This window comes from Eubalaena glacialis, chromosome 4 (genome assembly GCF_028564815.1).
Source record: "Eubalaena glacialis isolate mEubGla1 chromosome 4, mEubGla1.1.hap2.+ XY, whole genome shotgun sequence".
NCBI lineage: Eukaryota > Metazoa > Chordata > Mammalia > Artiodactyla > Balaenidae > Eubalaena > Eubalaena glacialis.
In genome coordinates this window covers 182220061-182239138 of record NC_083719.1, presented here as the reverse complement: position 1 = coordinate 182239138, position 19078 = coordinate 182220061, and the positions used below count along the sequence as shown (strand labels likewise).

The window sequence follows — 19078 nt, the reverse complement described above, 5'->3', positions numbered from 1 at the left end:
CTTCCAGGACCAGGGCTCGAACCCGTGTCCCCTGCATTGGCAGGCAGATTCTTAACCACTGCGCCACCAGTGAAGCCCCAGAGGACTTTTTAATTTGGCTTCATTCATCGGTTACATTAAGCTGAACTTTTCATTGTGCATAACTTAAAATGTATACAAAAGTAGAGAAACTAGGATAATGAGGTCTCATGTACCCATCACACCAACTCAAGAATTACCAATTCACGGCCAATTGTGATTCGTCCCTCCCCCCCACCCCCCACGGCACTGTATTACTTTGAAGAAAATCCCAGCTTTTCATTTCATCTGTAAATATTTTGGTATGTATTTCTAAAAGGATAAGGAATCTTTATGTCTCAAAAAACTAAAAATAGAACTACCACATGACCCAGCAATTCCACTCCTGGGTATATATCCGAAAAAAAACAAAAACACTAATTAGAAAAGGTACACGCACCCCAATGTTCATAGCGTTATTTACAATAGCCAAGATATGGAAGCAACCACAGTGTCCATCAACAGAGGAATGGATAAAGAAGATGTGGTGTATATATATGTGGTGGAATACTACGCAGCCATGAAAAAGAATGAGGTTTTGCCATTTGCAGCACCATGGATGAACTTGGAGGGTATTGAGCTAAGTGAATTAAGTCAGACAGAAAGACAAATTCTGTATGGTATCACTAATATGTGGAATCTAAAGAAGTACAACAAACTAGTCAATTGTGGAAGACAATTTTTCCAAGGACATTGGGGGTGGGGGGATGGTTCAGGCGGTAACGCGAGCAATGGGGAGCAATGGGGAGCAGCAGATGAAGCTTCGCTTGCTCGCCTGCCACTCACCTCCTGCTGTGCAGCCCGGTTCCTAAAAGGCCAGTCCGCGGCCCAGGGGTTGAGGACCCCGGATACAGAGAACAAGCTAGTGGTTACCAGTGGGAAGAGGGAAAGGGAGAGGGGCAATATAGGCGTAGGGGATTAAAAAAAGGGTTATTACGGGTTTATACGAAATCGTGTGTGTGAAACTTTTGAAAATTATAAAGCACTACAGAATTTAAAGAATCTTTCATTCAAAAAAAAAAGTTAATGAAAAATAAATAGGGGGGGACTTCCTTGGTGGCACAGTAGTTAAGAATCCGCCTGCCAATGCAGGGGACACGGGTTCAAGCCCTGGTCCGGGAAGATCCCACATGCCGCAGAGCAACGAAGCCCGTGCGCCACAACTACTGAGCCTGCGCTCTAGAGCCTGTGAACCACAACTACTGAAGCCTGCGCCCCTAGAGCCTGTGCTCTGCAACGAGAAGCCACCGCAATGAGAAGCCTGCGCACCACACGAAGAGTAGCCCCTGCTTGCCGCAGCTAGAGAAAGCCCATGCGCAGCAACGAAGACCTAAAGCAGCCAAAAACAAATTTTAAAAATTAAAAAAATAAAAATAAAAATAAAAATAAAAATAAATACGGGGGGCTTCCCTGGTGGCTCAGTGGTTAAGAATCCGCCTGCCAATGCAGGGGACACGGGTTCGAGCCCTGGTACGGGAAGATCCCACATGCCGCGGAGCAACTAAGCCCGTGTGCCACAACTACTGAGCCTGCGCTCTAGAGCCCGCAAGCCACAACTACTGAGCCCATGTGCCACAGCTACTGAAGCCCGCGCGCCTAGAGCCCATGCTCCGCAACAAGAGAAGCCACTGCAATGAGAAGCCAGTGCACCGCAACCAAGAGTAACCCCCACTCGCTGAAACTAGAGAAAGCCCGCGTGCAGCAACGAAGACCCAACGCAGCCAAAAATAAAGAGATAAATAAATAAATTTATAAATAAATAAATAAATAAATAGGGGGACTTCCCTGGTGGCACAGTGGTTAAGAATCTGCCTGCCAATGCCGGGGACACGGGTTTCCGAGCCCTGGTCTGGGAAGATCCCACATGCCACAGAGCAACTGAGCCCGTGCGCCACAACTACTGAGCCTGCGCTCTAGAGCCCGTGAGCCACAACTACTGAGCCCACATGCCACAACTACTGAAGCCCAAGTGCCTAGAGCCAGTGGTCCACAACAAGAGAAGCCACCACAAAGAGAAGCCTGTGCACCGCAATGAAGGGTAGCTCCCGCTCGCCAAAACTGGAGAAAGCCGGCCCCAGCAACGAAGACCCAACGCAGCTAAAAATAAATAAATAAATAAGTAAGTAAATAGGGACTGCCCTGGTGGTCCCGTGGTTAAGAATCCACGCTTCCACTGCAGGGGGTACAGGTTCAATCCCTGGTCAGGGAACTAAGATCCTACATGCCAAGCAGTGCCACAAAAAAAAAAAAAAAAAAAAAAAAAAAAACCGTAAAAATTAAACAAATAAATAAATAGACAAAAGGATAAAGAATCTTTAAAAAGACAACCACAATATAATTTTCAAACTTTAAAAAAATAACAACACTTACCATGGTCGAATATTCAACCCATGTCAAAATTTCTCTGGTTGTCGCTATTTCCTTTTTTTTAGTTTGTTCCAATCAGGATCCCAATAAGGTGCAGGCATTGCCGCTGGTTGATAAATCTCTAAGTGTCTTATTACTGCAGGTTTCCCCTTAATCTCTCAGTCTCTCCCTCTTTTTCTTCTCTTTCCTTGAAATTCACTTGTTGGAGAAACATGGTTGTTTGTCTTGTGGACTCTCCCTCTGTCTGAATTTTGATGATGCGATTCTGCCCTTGGCATTTCCGGTAACCCGGTGTATGAATTTAGACAAGTCTGATTGGATTCAGGTTCCGCTTTTTGGCAAGTGACCTCTCAGTTGAGGGTGCCTTCTAGCAGGAGGCACATTAAATCCAGCTGTCCCTCTCATGACGTTAGGAGGGAATGAGAGTCCTTGTCTAGAACCACCAATATTCCAATAAGGGCTGCAAAATGGTGACATGACAATTCTACCATTAAAGGAAGAGGATTTTTTGTTTATGTCCTGTTTTTAAGCTGGGAGCCAGCCTGTTTGTATGGGGGTGGGAATGACCCAGTAAAGAGAGGGGGAACGGGAGGCGCCTCGCTTTGACCTTTGACTGAATCCCATAACTCCACAAACCTGGCCCCAGCCCATAATCACAGCCTTGACGTCACTCCCCTGACCCCTAGATCTCGGCCTAGCTGTACTCTGCCCTTAACCTCTAGCCTTGGCCCAATCCGTCTGTGACCCCTGACCTCTGACCCCCGGCCCGATCAAGCCTTCGCCCCCCCCCCGCCCCGCCCTCTGGAAGACGGACTTTAGGCACAGCCAGTAGTCTGAGTCACTGCGGTCGATAGCGCCCAATAGCGCGGGAGAGGAGGCGGGTTCTGGGGAGAGCCAATAGCTCGAGAGGGCGAACCGAGTAACAACCAGTAGCCTTGAGCGAGAGGCGGGACGCTGAGAAACGTCAATCGCTGGAGGGACTCGGCGTAACCACAGCCAATGGCTCTGGGGCGGGGGCGTGCTCCTGACCCCGGCAGCTTCCACGACCCGGCTCTGGGGCTATGGCTGGGAGTGGGCGGCTGGCGCTGTGGACCGTTCCCGGGCATGGCTGGGTGCGGGGCTCGGGGCCGGCCGTGCTAAGCCGCCTACGGGACGCGGCCGTGGTACGGCCCGGCTTCCTGAGCGCGGCCGAGGAGGAAACACTGAGCGGCGAGCTGGAACCCGAGCTGCGCCGCCGTCGATACGAATACGATCACTGGGACGCGGTGAGGCTGCTGGCGCTGGGGGCGGAGCCACAGCGGGGCGGGGCCTGGGACGTTAGGGGCGGGACAGGGATTGGAGCCCTGGGGTGGGCGGGGCTACATCTGGGGGCGGGACCTGAGAATGGGGGCAGTGTCTTGAAGCTGAGGGGCCTTGAGGGCAGGGAGAGCGCTTTGGACAGGAGGGCAGGGTCATAACTGGAGGCAGAACATGGAACTGAGGGGTGTTTGGGGAACAGGACCAAAGTTAGGGGCGGAAACGGTGTGGAGGGAGTGAGGGAGGGTCACGGGTTTGGGGTGGACCTGGTGTTGGGTGGGATCACGTTGTGAATATTGAAGCCGGGCCAGCATTAGGGACGGCATCTGGGACTGAATTGCAGCCTGAGGGTGGGAAGAAAGGACTGAGGCCAGGGGTTCGATCCCTGGTCCGGGAAGATCTCACACGCCACGGAGCAACTAAGCCCGTGTGCCACAACTCCTGAGCCCAGACGCCACAGCTACTGAAGCCCGTGCTCCGCAACGAGAAGCCACCGCAATGAGAAGCCCGCACACCGCAACAAAGAGTAGGCCCCGCTTGCCGCAACTAGAGAAAGCCCGCGCGCAGCAACGGAGACCCAACACAGCCAAAAATAAATAAAATTTTTAAAAAAAGGACTAAGGCCAGACCCAGATGGGTCAGGGGTTGGGGTTTGAGACCCAGCATCATGGGGTAGATAGGACCAAGGTTGTGAGTTGAGGGTGAGGTCAAGGGTCATGCTGGAAAAACCAGGCCTTTGCTTTGCACTTCCACCACCCTCTCCCCCAACCCACCCCAGCCCCACAATGTGCCTCAGTTTCCCTTTTCCCCCCTGGGAGCTTCCAGGCTTGACCTGAGCTCTCTGGGCAGGCCATCCACGGCTTCCGAGAGACAGAGAAGTCACGCTGGTCAGAGGCAAGCCGGTCCATCCTGCAGCGTGTGCAGGCAGCTGCCTTTGGCCCCGGCCAGACCCTGCTCTCCTCGGTGCACGTGCTGGACCTGGAACCTCGGGGCTACATCAAGCCACACGTGGACAGCATCAAGGTGGGCAGAGGCCAGTGCCTTGGAGTTCCCGGCTGGGGGTGAGCCAGCCAGGCCAAAGCCCACCTGCCAGTGTGTCCTCTCTTCCAGTTCTGTGGATCCACGATTGCTGGCCTGTCCCTGCTGTCTCCCAGCGTCATGCGGCTGGTGCACACCCAGGAGCCAGGGGAGTGGCTGGAACTCTTGCTGGAGCCGGGCTCCCTCTACATCCTTAGGTACTGGCAGCCAGGGAGCCCCCACCCCACCAGTAACTCCTGAGATGCCCACCCAGCACTTTGAGCACCTTCTCTCATTCAGCCCTGACGGCAGACTCTACCCCCCCACTGCAGGTGCTCTGCCTGGAACAGGGGCTGCCCTCACCCCACCCGGCCACAGCCTCTATTTTCTCTTGCAGGGGTTCGGCCCGTTATGACTTCTCCCACGAGATCCTTCGGGATGAAGAGTCCTTTTTTGGGGAGCGTCGGGTTCCCCGGGGCCGACGCATCTCCGTGATCTGCCGCTCCCTCCCTGAGGGGATAGGGCCTGGGGAGCCCGGGTAGCTGCCCCCACCCTGCTGACCCCGGGGCCCTCCCCCTCAGCTGCTCAAGACACCGTGTTTGTGAATAAAGTTGGAGAGTGAACAAGCTGGTCTTCCTGGCACCGGCTGTTTTCGGGGGCTGGAATCTGCAGGGGAAGCCCGGGACCCCACCTGCCCACCCATCGGGAGCATCCCCGGCAGGACACACACCCACGAAGCTGGAGGAGCAGTTTCCTTTATTGCGCCCCTTGCTGGCGGCCCAAACCACCTCCCCTTCTCTTCGCCTCAGCATCCAAGCCTCCAATAAATAAGTCAGCTGAGCTCCTCCAGCGGCTGCAGGGCCCCAGGCCGGGCATTGTCAGCCGCCGCAGCCGCAGGCTGCCGCCGAGAGCTGGGGCAGCCGCTGCCAGCGGTGGCGGTCGTCGAGGAAGGCCACATCGGCGTAGCGGGTGGGGCGGCAGCAGGGCCCACCGTGGGCTCGGCCCTGGCCCCGCAGCCGGGCCAGCGTCAGGCCGTGCTGGGTGCGGGCGCCGCGGGGGCAGCTGCCGGCACAGTAGCGGAAGATGACCGTCTCCTCCGACGTGTAGCCCAAGCCCAGCTCGGCCACGGGCAAGGGTAGGCTCCACAGCTGGCACGGGCCGGCCAGGGCTCGGCGCGGGCGGGCGCCTGCGGGGACAAGGGGCAGCTGAGAGCGGGCAGGGTCTGGGCGGGCAGGAGTCGGGGAGCGCACGGGGTTCTGGGGGTCCTTACCCAGCTGTGGCCTCCGGATCCCTCTGTCCACCACTGGCTCAGACAAGAGCTCCTCCTCTGCCACCGAAGCCCCCCAGGCCCCAGGGCCCCCGCGGAGGTCCAAGTGCAGGATCAGGAGCAGCAGAGAGCCTAGCAGGACTCGTCCTGTGGCCATGGTGATGGGCAGGTCCTGAGGGTGGAGATGCCCTGCGCCCTCAATTTATCCCCCCGCCTGAGCTGGGGAGATAACCTCTTCACTGCCGGCCGCTGCCCTGTCACAAAGGCCTCCGTGTCCCACACCTGGGGCCCAGGCAGTCCCGCTCCTCCTGCCCCACACCCCACATCCTTCTAAGAGTTAAGGGCGCACAACCCCGCACACCCCATCCAGACATTCCACAGACCTATTTCCGACACCCCCTCCGCCCCCTGATTTACGAGTGTCGTGGCGGCAGCCAGGGCCGAGCCCAGGGCGGGCAACCAGGGTCCCCACCCGACCTGCCGTCTGGAGGGAGAGGTGGGGGGCCCCGTGGGTCCCCCACTGGGGGCTCTCCCCACTTGGGCAGGGTGCTGGGGCTCAGTAGCCCCTGTGTCGTGCACCAGGTAGAGCAGATGTGGGTAGGGGGAAGAGGTGGGTTGGCAGGTGGGTGAGCTGACGGGGAATCCATCATGGCTCCTGCCTGGAGGATTAAGACATCATGCCCCTGTCTCCGGGCCTGGCCGAGCCAGCATCAAAACAGGAAAGGGGAGAGGCCCGGGGACAGCCAAGAGCTGGGACACCAGGGGCAGGAAGCTCACCCCGCAGGGACTCCTGTCTCTAGAAGGCCAACCTGAGCCCCCTGGGACCTCAGTCCTGCCCTAGGGTCAGAGGGCATCAGAGCAGGAGGGGCGGTTAAGCCCTGCCCTGGTCCCGGTGACCTCCCTGCCCTTCCCATCACCCCAGGGAAGTAAGCCTCCATCCCCAGCCGTGAAAGGGGGCTAAACCAGAGTCCCTCCCACATGGGGAGGACAGACAGAAGAGGCATTTAGTGTGTAACGTGGTGCCTGGCACCGTGCAGTTGCGAGAGCTTCTGAGGCAAGGGAAATACAAACAGCTTGTGGAGGTTTAACGAGGTGCTCAATCTCACGCAGGTGAGACTGGGTTAAAACTCGAATGAGACTGTGCACCCAAGATTGGCAGACGTCAAAGTCTGCTTACACTCGGCTGGGGGTGTGTGTGTGTGTGACACGGGCACGCCTGTTGGTAGCACTGTAAATCGGTAGCAGCTGAGCATTTGCTACAGAAACCGCAAATCACATCCCTCTGATCCAGGACACCTGCTCAGGAACTCTTCCTCCTCAGGTGAGCCAAGATGCAAGCTCAGGGGTATTTGCTGCCTTTTGTATCAGCAAGAGACTGGAGAGGACAACTCCACCCACAGGGGACCGCCTCAAAGATTTTGGCGAGGTTGTTCTTCTTGCACTGTTTACTGAGACTACTTTCAGATGGCGGGGCGGCGGGGGGGGGGAATGTCACTTATCCAAAGTCACCCAGAATTAAGAAACACCGGTGGGATTTGGACCCAAGTCAAGCGGAATGCAAGACCCCTGCTCTGAACCACCGGGGCACATGGCCAGGCCTGGTGGGGAGGCCTTAGACCTCGGTCCACGTGGCAGGCAGAGCAGGGGTGAAATTGCCAGGGCAAGGGGCCATCGCTTCTCTCCCAAAAGGCCTGGCGGAAGGATGGGGAGGGAGGGTGGAATGACCTGGGACATTCCTAGGAATTAACCTGGCGTCTCAGGCATTCCCGCTCGGCAGCCAAAGGCCTGTGGAACTGGGTGGGAAAGTTTTCCACCCGCCGTCTCCAGCTTGGGCAAGACGGAAGGCCGGCATCCTGCCCCCAGCTGGATCACTCCAACGGGGGTTCAAAAGTACTCCTGCTGCCAAATTCCGTTTCCAGCAACGTGACTGTCCACGAACACAAAAAGCCCTCCTGCTACAGCACTCCTAGCAATGCTAGATAAAATAAGTGCCTAACCAACTTGTAAGAATCTGAGGCCCCAGAAACATCACTGGGAAGTTGAAAAATAGGGGCCAGATGCCAAGATCAGCAAGAAGGGGGTTTGGGATTTTGTGGCCGTGTAGGGACAGAGCCGCAAGCTGAGAACCACACCTAAAACGGGCTCAGGACGGGACTTCTGGGGCACCTGCTGGGAGCATATGCAAAAACCATCTGGAAGGACTTGCCTGCAAAGCAGACCATGCAGGAGTCTCACAGATAGAGCCCCGAGCTGGCCACGAGTCCGCCATCCCAGATCCCAAAACACGAGAACAGATCATGAAAAGGAGTCAGGATACAACAGGATGCCCGTGAGCTTCAGCTCCTAGATGAGTGTGATGGAGACTGTAAGTCAAGGATGCTTAAAACTAAAAATGCGAAAGAAGGGATCAAAAACAGAAGGGGCCAGACACTCAAAACAGACCTGCTGATCTGAAAAAGAAACAAAGATAACTTGGAGAATTGGAAAACAGACAGTGAAACTAAGTACTGAATGGGTTTAGGTGGTGGATAAGCCACAGCTAAAGAGAGAACTGGTCAAATGGAAGACCTGAAAGAAATCACGCAGCAGAAGCTCAGTGGAGGAGGTTGAGGGGTAAGGAGAGGATTAAGTTCTAGAGGTTTCAGAAGCAGGGGACTGGAGACTGAGAGAAGTAAACTGTGGAGAAAACACTGGGGTCCTCAGACTCAGAGGGTGGGGTGACAGATGGGCAGTGGGACAGGAAGTGGTGAGTGTGGGAATCAAGAGCCCGAGGATTCTAGAAAACAGAGCATGTTTATTGAGGGGGGAGCCTCACTCCTTGAGGGAGAAGTGCATCTTGTCATTGATCATCTTGCGCTCGGGGTTCAGGCGCTTGAGGATCTGGGCCAGCACGTTCACCGTCTGCTCGCTGCTCAGCCCCGTCTTCTTGGTCTGGAACTTTTTCAGCAGGTCCTTGGTGGTCATGGGCTTCCGTGTCAGGTAGCGGCGCACGGCATCCTCGGTCACCTGCACGTCGCTGGAGGTGGGCAGGTGGGTGTCAGCAGGCGGCCCTCCGTCCCCAGGGCCCCCTCCGGGGCCCCCCCCGGGGCCCCCAAGCCCCCTCCCTGGTCCTGCCATCCTCGCCAACTTACCCGCTGCTGGGGGTAGACTTCCCGGACTGGGGCTGAGGGGTGGACTTCCCCGACAGGCTCTGGGGCCCGGTGTCCAGCCGCAGCCGCTTGGCCGCCGGCGTCTCGCTGGTCCGCTTCCCTGTGGGAGCAGAGGCGGGGCTGAACCTTGCGGCGGGGAGGCTGGACCCCTGGGGGGACCCCGGGCCAGCGGTGCCGGGATTACATGTGGAAGGGGCTCAGGGGCAGGCAGACAGGATGCTGAAAGGGAGGGCAAGGACGTGGTCAAGAGGGTGAGGCGGGCAGGGTGGGGTGGGGCGACTCACCCTGCTCCAGCTTGTTGGCGGCTGCCCGCAGGGTGGAGGATGTGCTGCCCGTCTCCGTGCTGGGCGTGCCGGGCCGGCTGTTGCCCCGGGAGCTGCCGCCCGACTGCTTCCGCTCCCTCTTGGGGGGCGTCTTCTTCTTCTGCGGAGACCGGGGCTGGGGATGTGAGTCTGGAGGGGCCACCCCGTCCCCCCCGCCCCGGGCTGGGCCTTACCGCCATGAAGAGCGCCGAGGAGGCCTCGCTGTCGATGTCGCTCTCCTCCGAGCTGTCCGACTCCTCGCTGCTGTCTGCGTGGGGCCAGAGGCGGGGCGTCAGGAGCGGAAGCCCCGCCCTCCCGCTCAGCCCCATCCCAGATCAGGGACCTGGGGCGCGGTCGGGGGCGGCGAACCCACCTTTCTTCCGCTTCTTCTCCTGCGGCGTGGGCGCCTTCTTCTCCTCCTCCTCCTCCTTGTCCTCCTCGGGCGGCTTCTCCTCCTCGCTCTCCTCGCTGCTCTCGCTCTGCTCGTCCACGCCCTTGGGGCCCTCCTCCTGCTGGGTGACCTTGGGCTTGCCCTCCAGCTCGTCCTGGGAGCTGCTGTAAGACAGAGAGCGAGCGGGCAGAGGGTGAGGGAGTGCGTCTGCGGGCCGGCCCAGGGTCTCGCACCCGCCTCCCGCCTGCCTCACCTGGAGCCGTCGGACATGTAGTCCACCTCCTGGCCCTCAAAGTCCCCGTCGTCACTGTCCTCAAAGGCCTCGTCATCTGACCCCTTCTTCTTCTTCTTCTTCCTGCCCCCCTTGCTGGGCGGCGCCTTCTTCTTGGCTTTGAGGGCTCGGCCGCCTGGGGAAGGGGAGACAAGGGGAGGGGCTCGGATGGCCACGCTTCACGCTTTGCATATTCGATGACACCTGATGTCTCTGGGGCCTTTGCCCCCTGGGGAGAGACACCAGGACCGGCCCCAATTCCTCCAAGAGGCAAAGAGCTGGCCCAGGGGCGCACCTCTCACCCACAGGCCAACCCGACTCCACACCCCCACCACCCCCTTCTCTCTCACACGCAGGGCCGCCATCCCTGCCCTGTATCACCTGGGCAGCCAGAGACCATGCCTTGGCCCAGAGCCCACTGGCATGACTCAAACTGGCCAGTCCTAAGCCGTTTCCTTGGAAACCCCAGTTGAGGCCGTGGCCGAGGCCTTCCTGTGGCTCCCTGCTGCCCCCTACCAACCCTGGCGCTTCCCCAAGCGGCCGAGCTCCCGGGCCCAGGGGGCCATGAGTAACCAAGTTTTCCTTTCAGGGGCATTAACCTCTCTGAGTCGTCACACAGCCACCTTGATAAATGATGACCGGGCACTAATCAGGCAGCTGTGCCGATCACCCCAGCCATGGGGGCTCCGCCAGCCTCACCCTCCTCGCCACTGGCCTCGCTGTCATCAGAGGACATCTCCAGGTCATCCTCCAGGTCGTGGATGCGCAGCTCACTGGCCTTTTTGCGCCCACGCTTCTCCTTCTCCTCATCCTCCTCGTCCTGGTCCTGGTCCTTGAGCCGCCGCTGCTGCATGATGCTGAAGTGGTTCAGGACTTTGTTTCTCCTGTGGGCGGGGGGTACAGCAGGGGCTGACAAGGGGCCTGGCTCCAAAGCCCGCCTCCAGGAGCTGGGCCTTGTCCCGGGTGCCACCCTGCACTTCCACCGGGCATTCCCCAGAGGGGAACCACAGACACATGTAGGTGATCAGAGGGACGATCTGACCCCACACATGGGGACGCACATGTATGACAGCAACAGCCTGAGATCACACAGGGAGGGCTGGCCCTCCTTCAGTTCCCGCTCTGCCCGGAGTCCCTCAGGAGAAGGCCTCATGTGATGCTGATGCCCCAGCACCTTGCTTGGGCTCAGGGCCTCTCTCGGGCAACAGAATCAGGCCATATGATAGAGTCACGTCCGTCGCTTTTGTTGTAGTTCATGGGTGCCTTCTTTTTAATGACAGGGGGTACTGGTGTTTCCATTTACAGTGGTGATGAAAGTTTTTAAAAATGTGATTGCATTTAAAGACAGTCTTAGGGGACTTCCCTGGTGGTGCAGTGGTTAAGGATCTGCCTGCCAATGCTGGGGACATGGGTTCGAGCCCTGGTTGGGGAAGATCCCACATGCCACGGAGCAGCTAAGCCCATGCGCCACAACTACTGAGCCTGTGCTCTACAGCCCACAAGCCACAACTACTGAGCCCGTGTGCCATAACTACTGAAGCCGTGTGCCTAGAGCCCGTGCTCTGCAACAGAAGAAGCCACTGCAGTGAGAAGCCCGTGCACCACAACAAAGAGCAGCCCCCACTTGCCACAACTAGAGAAACCTGTGTGCAGCAATGAAGACCCAACGCAGCCAAAAATAAATAAATAAATTTATAAAAAATTTTTAAAATAACAAAAATAAAGAGAGTCTTAGGATTGTACCTAACAACAGGAGCAGAATTCATGGGTAGTATATAAGAAAGAATGAAGCTGTATTCAACATGGTACTGGAAGTCCTAGCCACAGCCATCAGATAAGAAAAACTAAATAAATACAAGGAATCCGAATTGGAATGGAAAAAGTAAAACTGTCTGCAGATGACATGATACTATATACAGAAAATCCTAAACACACCACCAAAAAAACAATTAGAACTAATAAATGATACTGCAGGATATAAAACTAATATATACAAATCTGTTGTGTTTCTACACGCTAACAACAAACTATCAGAAAGAGAAATTAAGAAAACAATCCCATTTACAATCTCATCCAAAAGAATAAAATACCTAGGTATAAATCTAACCAAGGAGGCTTCCCTGGTGGTGCAGTGGTTAGGAATCCGCCTGCCAATGCAGGGAACACGGGTTCGTACCCCGGTCCGGGAAGATCCCACATGCCACGGAGCGGCTAGGCCCGTGAGCCACAACTACTGAGCCTGCGCGTCTGGAGCCTGTGCTCCGCAATGGGAGAGGCCGTGACAGTGAGAGGCCCGCGCACCGCGAAGAAGAGTGGCCCCCGCTCGCCGCAACTGGAGAAAGCCCATGCACAGAAACGAAGACCCAACACAGCCAAAAATAAATAAATAAATAAATAAATTTATTAAAAAAAAAAAAAAAAAAATCTAACCAAGGAGGTGAAAGACTTGTACTCAGAAAACTATAAGAAAGAAATTGAAGATGACACGAACAAATGGAAAGATACACCATGCTCATGGATTGGGAGAATGAATATTGTTAAAGCGACCATACTACCCAAGGCAATCTAGAGAGTCAATGCAATCCCTATTAAAACACCAATGGCATTTTTCACAGAACCAAAAAACTAATTCTGAAATTTCTATGAAAGCACAAAAGACCCCAAGTAGCCAAAACAACTTTGAGAAAGAACAACAAAGCTGGAGGTATCATGCTCCCTGCTTTCAAACTATACTACAAACCTACAGTCATCAAAACAGTATGTTACTGGCACAAAAACACATAGACCAATGGAACAGAATAGACAGTCTAGAAATGAACGCATATTATGTAGTCAATAAATCTATGACAAAGGAGGCAAGAATATACAATGAAGAGAAGACAGTCTCTTCAATAAACGGTGTTGAGAAAATGGGACTATTCTCTCACACCACACACAAAAATAAACTCAAAATGGATTAAAGACTTAAATGTAAGACCTGAAAGCATAAAAATTCTAGAAGAAAACATAAGCAGTATACTCTTTGACATTGGTCTTAGCAATATTTTTTTGGATATGTCTCCCCAGACAAGGGAAACAAGAGCAAAAATAAACAAATAGGGCAACACCAAACTAAAAAGCTTTTGCACAGTGAAGGAAACCATCAACAAACCAAAAAGGTTACCTACTGAATGGGAGCAGATATTTGCAAATGATATATCTGATAAGGGGTTAATATCCAAAATACAAAGAACTCATACAACTCAACATCAAAAAAGCAAACAACCTGATTAAAAATTCAGAAGACCTGAATAGACATTTTTCCAAAAAAGACATACAGATGCCAACAAACACATGAAGAGATGCTCAACATCGCAAATGATCAGGGAAATGCAAATCAAAACTGTAATGAGATATCACCTCACACCAGTCAGAATGGTTATTATCAAAAGACAACAAATAACAAGGGTTGGTGAGTGTGTGGAGAAAAGGGAACCCTCGTGCACTGTTGGTTGGAATGTAAATTGGTGCAGCCACTGTGGAAAACAGTATGGAAATTAAATTAAAACTACCGTACAATCCAAAATTCCACTTCTGGGTGTCTTTCCGAAGAAAAGAAAAACACTAACTCAAAAAGATATATGCACCCCTATGTTCATTACAGCACTATTTACAATAGCCAAGATACGGAAGATAAATACTGTACTTATATGTGGAATTAAAAAAAAAAGAACAAACATAACAATACAGAAACAGAGTCATAGATACAGGGAACAAACAGGTGGTTGCCAGAGGGAAGAGGAGTGAGGGGATGAGTGAAATAGGTGAGGGAGATTAAGAGGTACAAACTTTCAGTTGCAAAATAAATGTCACGGGGATAAAACGTACAGGATAGGAATAGAGTCAACGATGACACAGTATCTTTATATGGTGATGATGCAACTCGACTCATCGTGGTGGTCATTTTGAAATGTATAGAAATATCGAATCACTGGGTTGTACACTAGGAACTAACATAGTGATGTAGGTCAATGATACTTCAACAAACAAACTCACAGAAAAAGGAATCAGATTTGTGGTTACCAGAAGTGGCAAGAGGGGGAATTGGATGAAGGTGGTTAAAAGGTACAAACTTCCAGTTATAAGATAAATAAGTACTAGCGATGTATAGTGTATGACATGATTATGATTAATTACCACTGCTGTATGTTATATATGAAAGTTACTGAGAGTAAACCCTAAGAGATCTCATCACAAGGAAAAAATATTTTTTTCTTTCTCTTTTATACCTATATGAGATGATGGGTGTTCACTAAAAGTTATTGTGGTAAACATTTCATGGTGTATGTAAGTCAAATCATTATGCTGTACACCTGAAACTTAGTGCTGGATGTCAATTACACCTCCATAAAACTGGAAGAAAAAAGAAAAACAGGAATGTAGCTCCGTTACACAAGAATGTAAATGTACTTAACACCACTGAATGGTACACTTAAAAATGGTTAAGATGATAAATTTTGCGTATTTTTTACTACAATTAAAATTTTTAAAAAATGAAGCACTGATACACACTACAGCGTGGATGAACCTTGAGGACATGATGCTCAGTGATATAAGCCAGACATAAAAGGACAAACACTGTCTGATTCCACTCCCTAGAGGACTCAAATCCACAGAGACAGGAAGTAGATGGTGGGGGCCACGGGCTGGGGGAGGGGATGGGGAGTCAGTGTTTCATGGGGACAGAGTTTCAGTTTGGGGAGATGAGAAAGTTCTGGAGGTGGAGGGGGCGGATGGCTGCGCAACAATGTGAACGTACTTAATGCCACTGAGCTGTGCATTTAAAAATGGTAAATGTTATTTTATGTGTATTCTACCAGCAGTTGATCCAGCTGTGAGACCTGCCTGGGGGAAGCCATGTAGGCCAGGGAGACCCCACCCTGCTCACCAATTCCTGCTCCAGGGCTCAGCTCAGCCACTCCCCAATCCCTGGCTCTTGCACGCCCTGTGCATCCCTGATGGTCCCAGGTCCATCTCCCCACTGGACTGGGAGCTCCCTGAGGGGCTGGTGAGATCTGGCTTGGTCAACCCTGAGTCCCCAGCTCCCAACCCGGGACAAAGTTCGGGGGATGCACCTCATTTCCAATCGTGCCCCCTCACCCACCTCTCCCACTCCTCCTCGGCCTCCTCGGCCGTGAGCGTGCGGTGTTTGGCCAGCGGCGTGAAGTTGTACCAGTTGTGCACGGGGAAGGCCTCAAAAGCCCCATCAGGGCACTGGGTAAAGATGTAGTAGGATGTGTTCTCTGTCACACCTCCCTTCTTTATGCCCTTGAACCTGCATGGAGTTCAAGGTTACGGTCGGCCAGAGGAAGAGGAACCAGCCCCAACCTCATACACCCCCCCCCCCCGCCCCCGGCAACCCCAGGCCTGCCCCCTCTCCAGAGCCACCTGGGTCCTCCCAGCAGAATCTGAGGCTGGAAGGCCTTGGGCTGGCCCTTCGACTGTCTGAGCCTGGATTTCCACATCTGGAAAGCACGGCTCCCCACCCTGAAGAGAGGGCTTAGGGTTCCTTTGCATTATACATGTCATGGTCCTTTCTCGAAGGACCCTGTTAGATTGGCCATGAAGAGCACAGGGCCCTACAGTCAGACCCCTCCGGATTTGCCTCCAGAATCTTCCTGGGGGCTGAACCACTGCCAGCCCCCTCCTGTCCTCTGGCGTCACCCACAAGTGGAGGCAGTCTTACAGCGTGCCCCTTCCCTGCCGACAGCCTCCAGGCTCCCCTGGGCCCCAGCCCACCCACAGTCCAGCTGCAGCCTGGCACCCACCGCCCTATCCATCTGCCCACCCTGTCACTGTCATGCGCTGTGACAGTCCCTAGGGCTCGGCGCTTCGTGCCTTCGTGCTCGCTGTTCTGCCGGAGTGCCCTTCATCCCCCTAACCTCTGTCCTCCCCACCCCCCGAACCCCAGGTGGCCCCTCGCTGGGTGCCGCAGTACCAGAGCCCGGGCTTCCGGCATCCCGGCCCTCAGAGCTCCTGCCCGGGCATCCCCTCGGCTCATCTACCCAAGTAAAACCCTTCGCGGGAGGCTGAGCTGTCACTCCTGGGCTGTTGCCCCCGCTGTACAGCAGGCACATGAAAGTCCAGCCGAGGGCACCCGCGGAGTGCGGTCGGAAGCGGCACTTACTTCCGTCCTGATTTGCCATTGACGCGGAGCAGCCAAGGCTGGTCCTCGGGCCGGAACTCCTTGAGGACGATGCCGTACTTCTTCCTCCGCGCCTCCTCCCGGAGCCTGCGGTTGAACTCGCTGCCGGCGCCCGACTCGGGCATCTCCTCCTCTTGGTAAATCTTCTTGTTGCTCAGGTCGCGTTCCAGCCGGGCCTGGGAGGGCAGGAAGCAACACCTCTCATCCGGGGGTCTGATCCCACCACCAACACCCTTTCCTCCCCCGAAGCTGAGCGGCGGGCACTCAAAGCCACCTGCTTGGCGAAAAGGTACTCGGTGAATGTGGGTGAAGGGATCTGGGCAAGCCCTGTACTATGTCAATTTTTGCAGCTTTGTGAAAGTTTGAAATTATTTCCCAATGAAAAGTTAGAAAGAAAGGAAGGAAGGAAGAAAGAAAGAAAAAGATTGGCACTGACATATATACACTAATATGTATAAAACAGATAACTAATAAGAACCTGCTGTATAAAAAATAAATAATAAAATTCCAAAATTTAAAAAAAAAAAAAAAAAAAAGAAAGAAAAGAAAAAGAAAGAAACCCCAGAATCCAACCACTTCATAACCTGTTTGCTCCAAACCCCATCATGGCTCACCTGGACCAGAGTCTTCACCTCCGCCCTGTCCTCTCTTCACCTGCCCTCGACCCCACAGTGGCAAAATCACTTTACAATTCTGTTTCTAACCCTTTAACGGCTTCTGCTATGGATGGATGTTTGTGTCCCACCAAAACGCCTTTGCTTTTTTTTGCTGCGCAGCTTGTGGGATCTTAGTTTCCCGACCAGCGATTGAACCCCGGTCCTCGGCAGTGAAAGCGTGGAGTCCTAACCACTGGACCACCAGGGAATTCCCCCAAAATGCATTTGTTGAAACCTAATCTCCAGTGTGATGGTATCTGGGGTGGGGCCTTTGGCAGATGATTAGGTTATGAGGGTGGAGGCTTATGAGTGGGATGTGCGCCCTTATAAAGGATTCCAGAGAGCTCCGTCCCCCTTCTGCCAGGTGAGGACCCAGCTACGAAACAGGACGCACACCCTCACCAGACACCAAATCTTGTTGGCACCTTGATCTTGGACTTCCAACCTCCGGAACTGTGATAAAGAAGTGTCTTGTTTACAAACCACCCAGTCTCTGGTATGCTGCTATAGCAGCCTCTACGAACTAAGACAGCTTCCAAAGACCTTTCGAAAGCCTCCAGCAATGGGGGCTCTGAGATCATCTGTAGGAGGCAGCCCCCTCCCTTGTCCAGATAAATCTCGGTCCAAATTGCCCATCAGTGGGCACAACTTCTCCTTTCAGGAGAAAGCCTCCTGCAGGGCCAGACATATCTCACCCCCAGGGATGCCCAGCAGCTCAGCCTGGGCCTTAGTCATCACTTGTCTCCACTTGGGGACAGCTAAGGATACTAACCCTTAGTTACTATAACAACTAAGCAACTATTACAACCACCAAGGCCAGGATCGGGTTCTCTCACGCCCTCAGAACCCGGACTAACCTGATTCCAAGTAGCGAGGTTGACTTTATCGGCCGCATTGAAAGCCATGATATTATATTTTTTGGTGGTATTTCTGGAATGGACAAGAAGAGGCAGTGCTCAATCATTCATTCATTCAGTAAACCCTCCCTGGCTCAGCCCTTTGTGCCCGCGGTCATGCTGGGGACCCATAAAAGAACCAAGGGGGACCCATTAAAGAACCCAGAGGTTCCCAGTCTGTCAGGGAAGTAGGATCCATACTCCCAACCCCATTCAGAAAAAAGGGACAAAGTATTCTGGGAACCCAAGATGTGGGGATAATTGGGAGCTCAGCCCTGGGCGGGAGGGGGGGGGGCGGGGGGGCAGGCAGGGAATGCCTCCTGAAGGAGGAAAATCCCGGAACTGAATTTTGCAGGATCAACAAGAATCCACCCAGCAGAGTCACAGTTGGCATTCCTGCCAGAGGGAATGCTAGGCAGGGGGCTGCGTCTTAACTGTATATTAATGTACTCATTCATTCATTCACTCCATTCAAAAAAGTGATGCCCCAGAGGCCTCAGCTCAACCCCAGCCCTGGAAGGAGAATCAGGAGGTGCCAGGCACGCCTGGAGGCTCGTGAAGATTTTAATCCCTTTTTGAGGGAAGAGGGGGAGGTGAGGGTCAGGGACTTACTTGGGAACTCGGACGACATACTCAGTGACATTCTGGCTGCTGGGGCCCTGAGGGGAGAGAAAGCAGGACGGTGAGTGAGGGGCTACAGAGCCCACCACCTGGACCCCCCGAACCGCCTTGCCGCACACTTACGAGGGCCGCCATGGGCGATGGGCGATGGTCGGGGTCCGGTCCGAACCTCGTGCTTTTCGCCTCCCCCGGGGTCCGCGTCCCTCGGTCCCGCGGAAGCCACCCTCAAGGTCGGGCCTCTGGCTCCGATCAAGGACCCCAAGCTCGGGGTACAGCAGATCCTGGGAAAATCAATCCGAAGGCGGCGCTAGGTCAGCGGTCAGCCTCGGTCTCTCGTGCCACACCTGCGCCTGCGCGGCCGCCTATACCGGAAGCGAAACTCTCCAGCAGGCCCCGTCGCGGAAGCCGACTCCGAGCGAAAGACAACTCCTTCTGCACCTGGCGCGCTGGCTGACCGCAATATATAGCGCCGATAACCCCATCACGCCGCGTGGGAACGCCCCCCCACGTGACGTCCCACTTACGACCGCGGGCATCTTGGGAGGGGAGGGAGAAACTCGCCCAGCTCTTGGGCTCTTGGACGCCTTGCGCATGCGCTACTCCG

At 54.2% G+C, this 19078-nt stretch overlaps 3 protein-coding genes across 4 annotated transcripts; 1 reads left to right on the top strand and 2 right to left on the bottom strand.

Annotated features, from left to right (window-relative positions):
* Window positions 1-3382: 3382 nt before the first annotated feature.
* On the top strand, window positions 3383-5363 carry ALKBH7 (alkB homolog 7). Of its 2 annotated transcripts, none has more exons than XM_061188849.1 (4): window positions 3383-3689; window positions 4570-4743; window positions 4814-4955; window positions 5135-5363. In XM_061188849.1, the coding sequence occupies exons 1-4, from the start codon at window positions 3486-3488 to the stop codon at window positions 5230-5232; spliced, it is 618 nt and encodes a 205-aa protein (XP_061044832.1). In that variant the 5' UTR covers window positions 3383-3485; the 3' UTR covers window positions 5233-5363. The 2 variants fall into 2 exon arrangements, with proteins under 2 accessions (XP_061044832.1, XP_061044831.1); XM_061188848.1 differs by having other exon boundaries at window positions 3385-3689; window positions 4831-4955.
* A 187-nt stretch (window positions 5364-5550) lies between these two features.
* PSPN (persephin) lies at window positions 5551-8303 on the bottom strand. The gene is made up of 2 exons (XM_061188850.1): window positions 8211-8303; window positions 5551-6176 (listed from the first exon to the last, which is right to left on the bottom strand). Exons 1-2 carry the CDS (start codon window positions 8301-8303, stop codon window positions 5616-5618), a joined length of 654 nt encoding a protein of 217 aa, XP_061044833.1. The 3' UTR covers window positions 5551-5615.
* Window positions 8304-8778: 475 nt separating this feature from the next.
* GTF2F1 (general transcription factor IIF subunit 1) lies at window positions 8779-19048 on the bottom strand. The gene is made up of 12 exons (XM_061188846.1): window positions 18598-19048; window positions 18466-18512; window positions 17815-17887; window positions 16284-16477; window positions 15261-15431; window positions 10817-11001; window positions 10100-10253; window positions 9829-10010; window positions 9650-9723; window positions 9438-9576; window positions 9136-9253; window positions 8779-9020 (listed from the first exon to the last, which is right to left on the bottom strand). The coding sequence occupies exons 1-12, from the start codon at window positions 18607-18609 to the stop codon at window positions 8816-8818; spliced, it is 1554 nt and encodes a 517-aa protein (XP_061044829.1). The 5' UTR covers window positions 18610-19048; the 3' UTR covers window positions 8779-8815.
* Window positions 19049-19078: the final 30 nt, after the last annotated feature.

Excerpts from the sequence above, each read along its gene's own strand:
- ALKBH7 (XM_061188848.1), top strand. The coding sequence starts at position 3,486 with ATGGCTGGGAGTGGGCGGCTGGCGCTGTGGACCGTTCCCGGGCATGGC. Across the intron at positions 3,690-4,569 it reads AATACGATCACTGGGACGCG|GCCATCCACGGCTTCCGAGA; the intron begins GTGAGGCTGCTG and ends CTCTCTGGGCAG. Across the intron at positions 4,744-4,830 it reads CACACGTGGACAGCATCAAG|TTCTGTGGATCCACGATTGC; the intron begins GTGGGCAGAGGC and ends CCTCTCTTCCAG.
- PSPN (XM_061188850.1), bottom strand. The coding sequence starts at position 8,303 with ATGATCTGTTCTCGTGTTTTGGGATCTGGGATGGCGGACTCGTGGCCA. Across the intron at positions 6,177-8,210 it reads CTGCATGGTCTGCTTTGCAG|GACCTGCCCATCACCATGGC; the intron begins GCAAGTCCTTCC and ends CTCCACCCTCAG.
- GTF2F1 (XM_061188846.1), bottom strand. Across the intron at positions 10,254-10,816 it reads CGAGGCCAGTGGCGAGGAGG|GCGGCCGAGCCCTCAAAGCC; the intron begins GTGAGGCTGGCG and ends CCCCTTCCCCAG. Across the intron at positions 10,011-10,099 it reads TACATGTCCGACGGCTCCAG|CAGCTCCCAGGACGAGCTGG; the intron begins GTGAGGCAGGCG and ends TCTGTCTTACAG.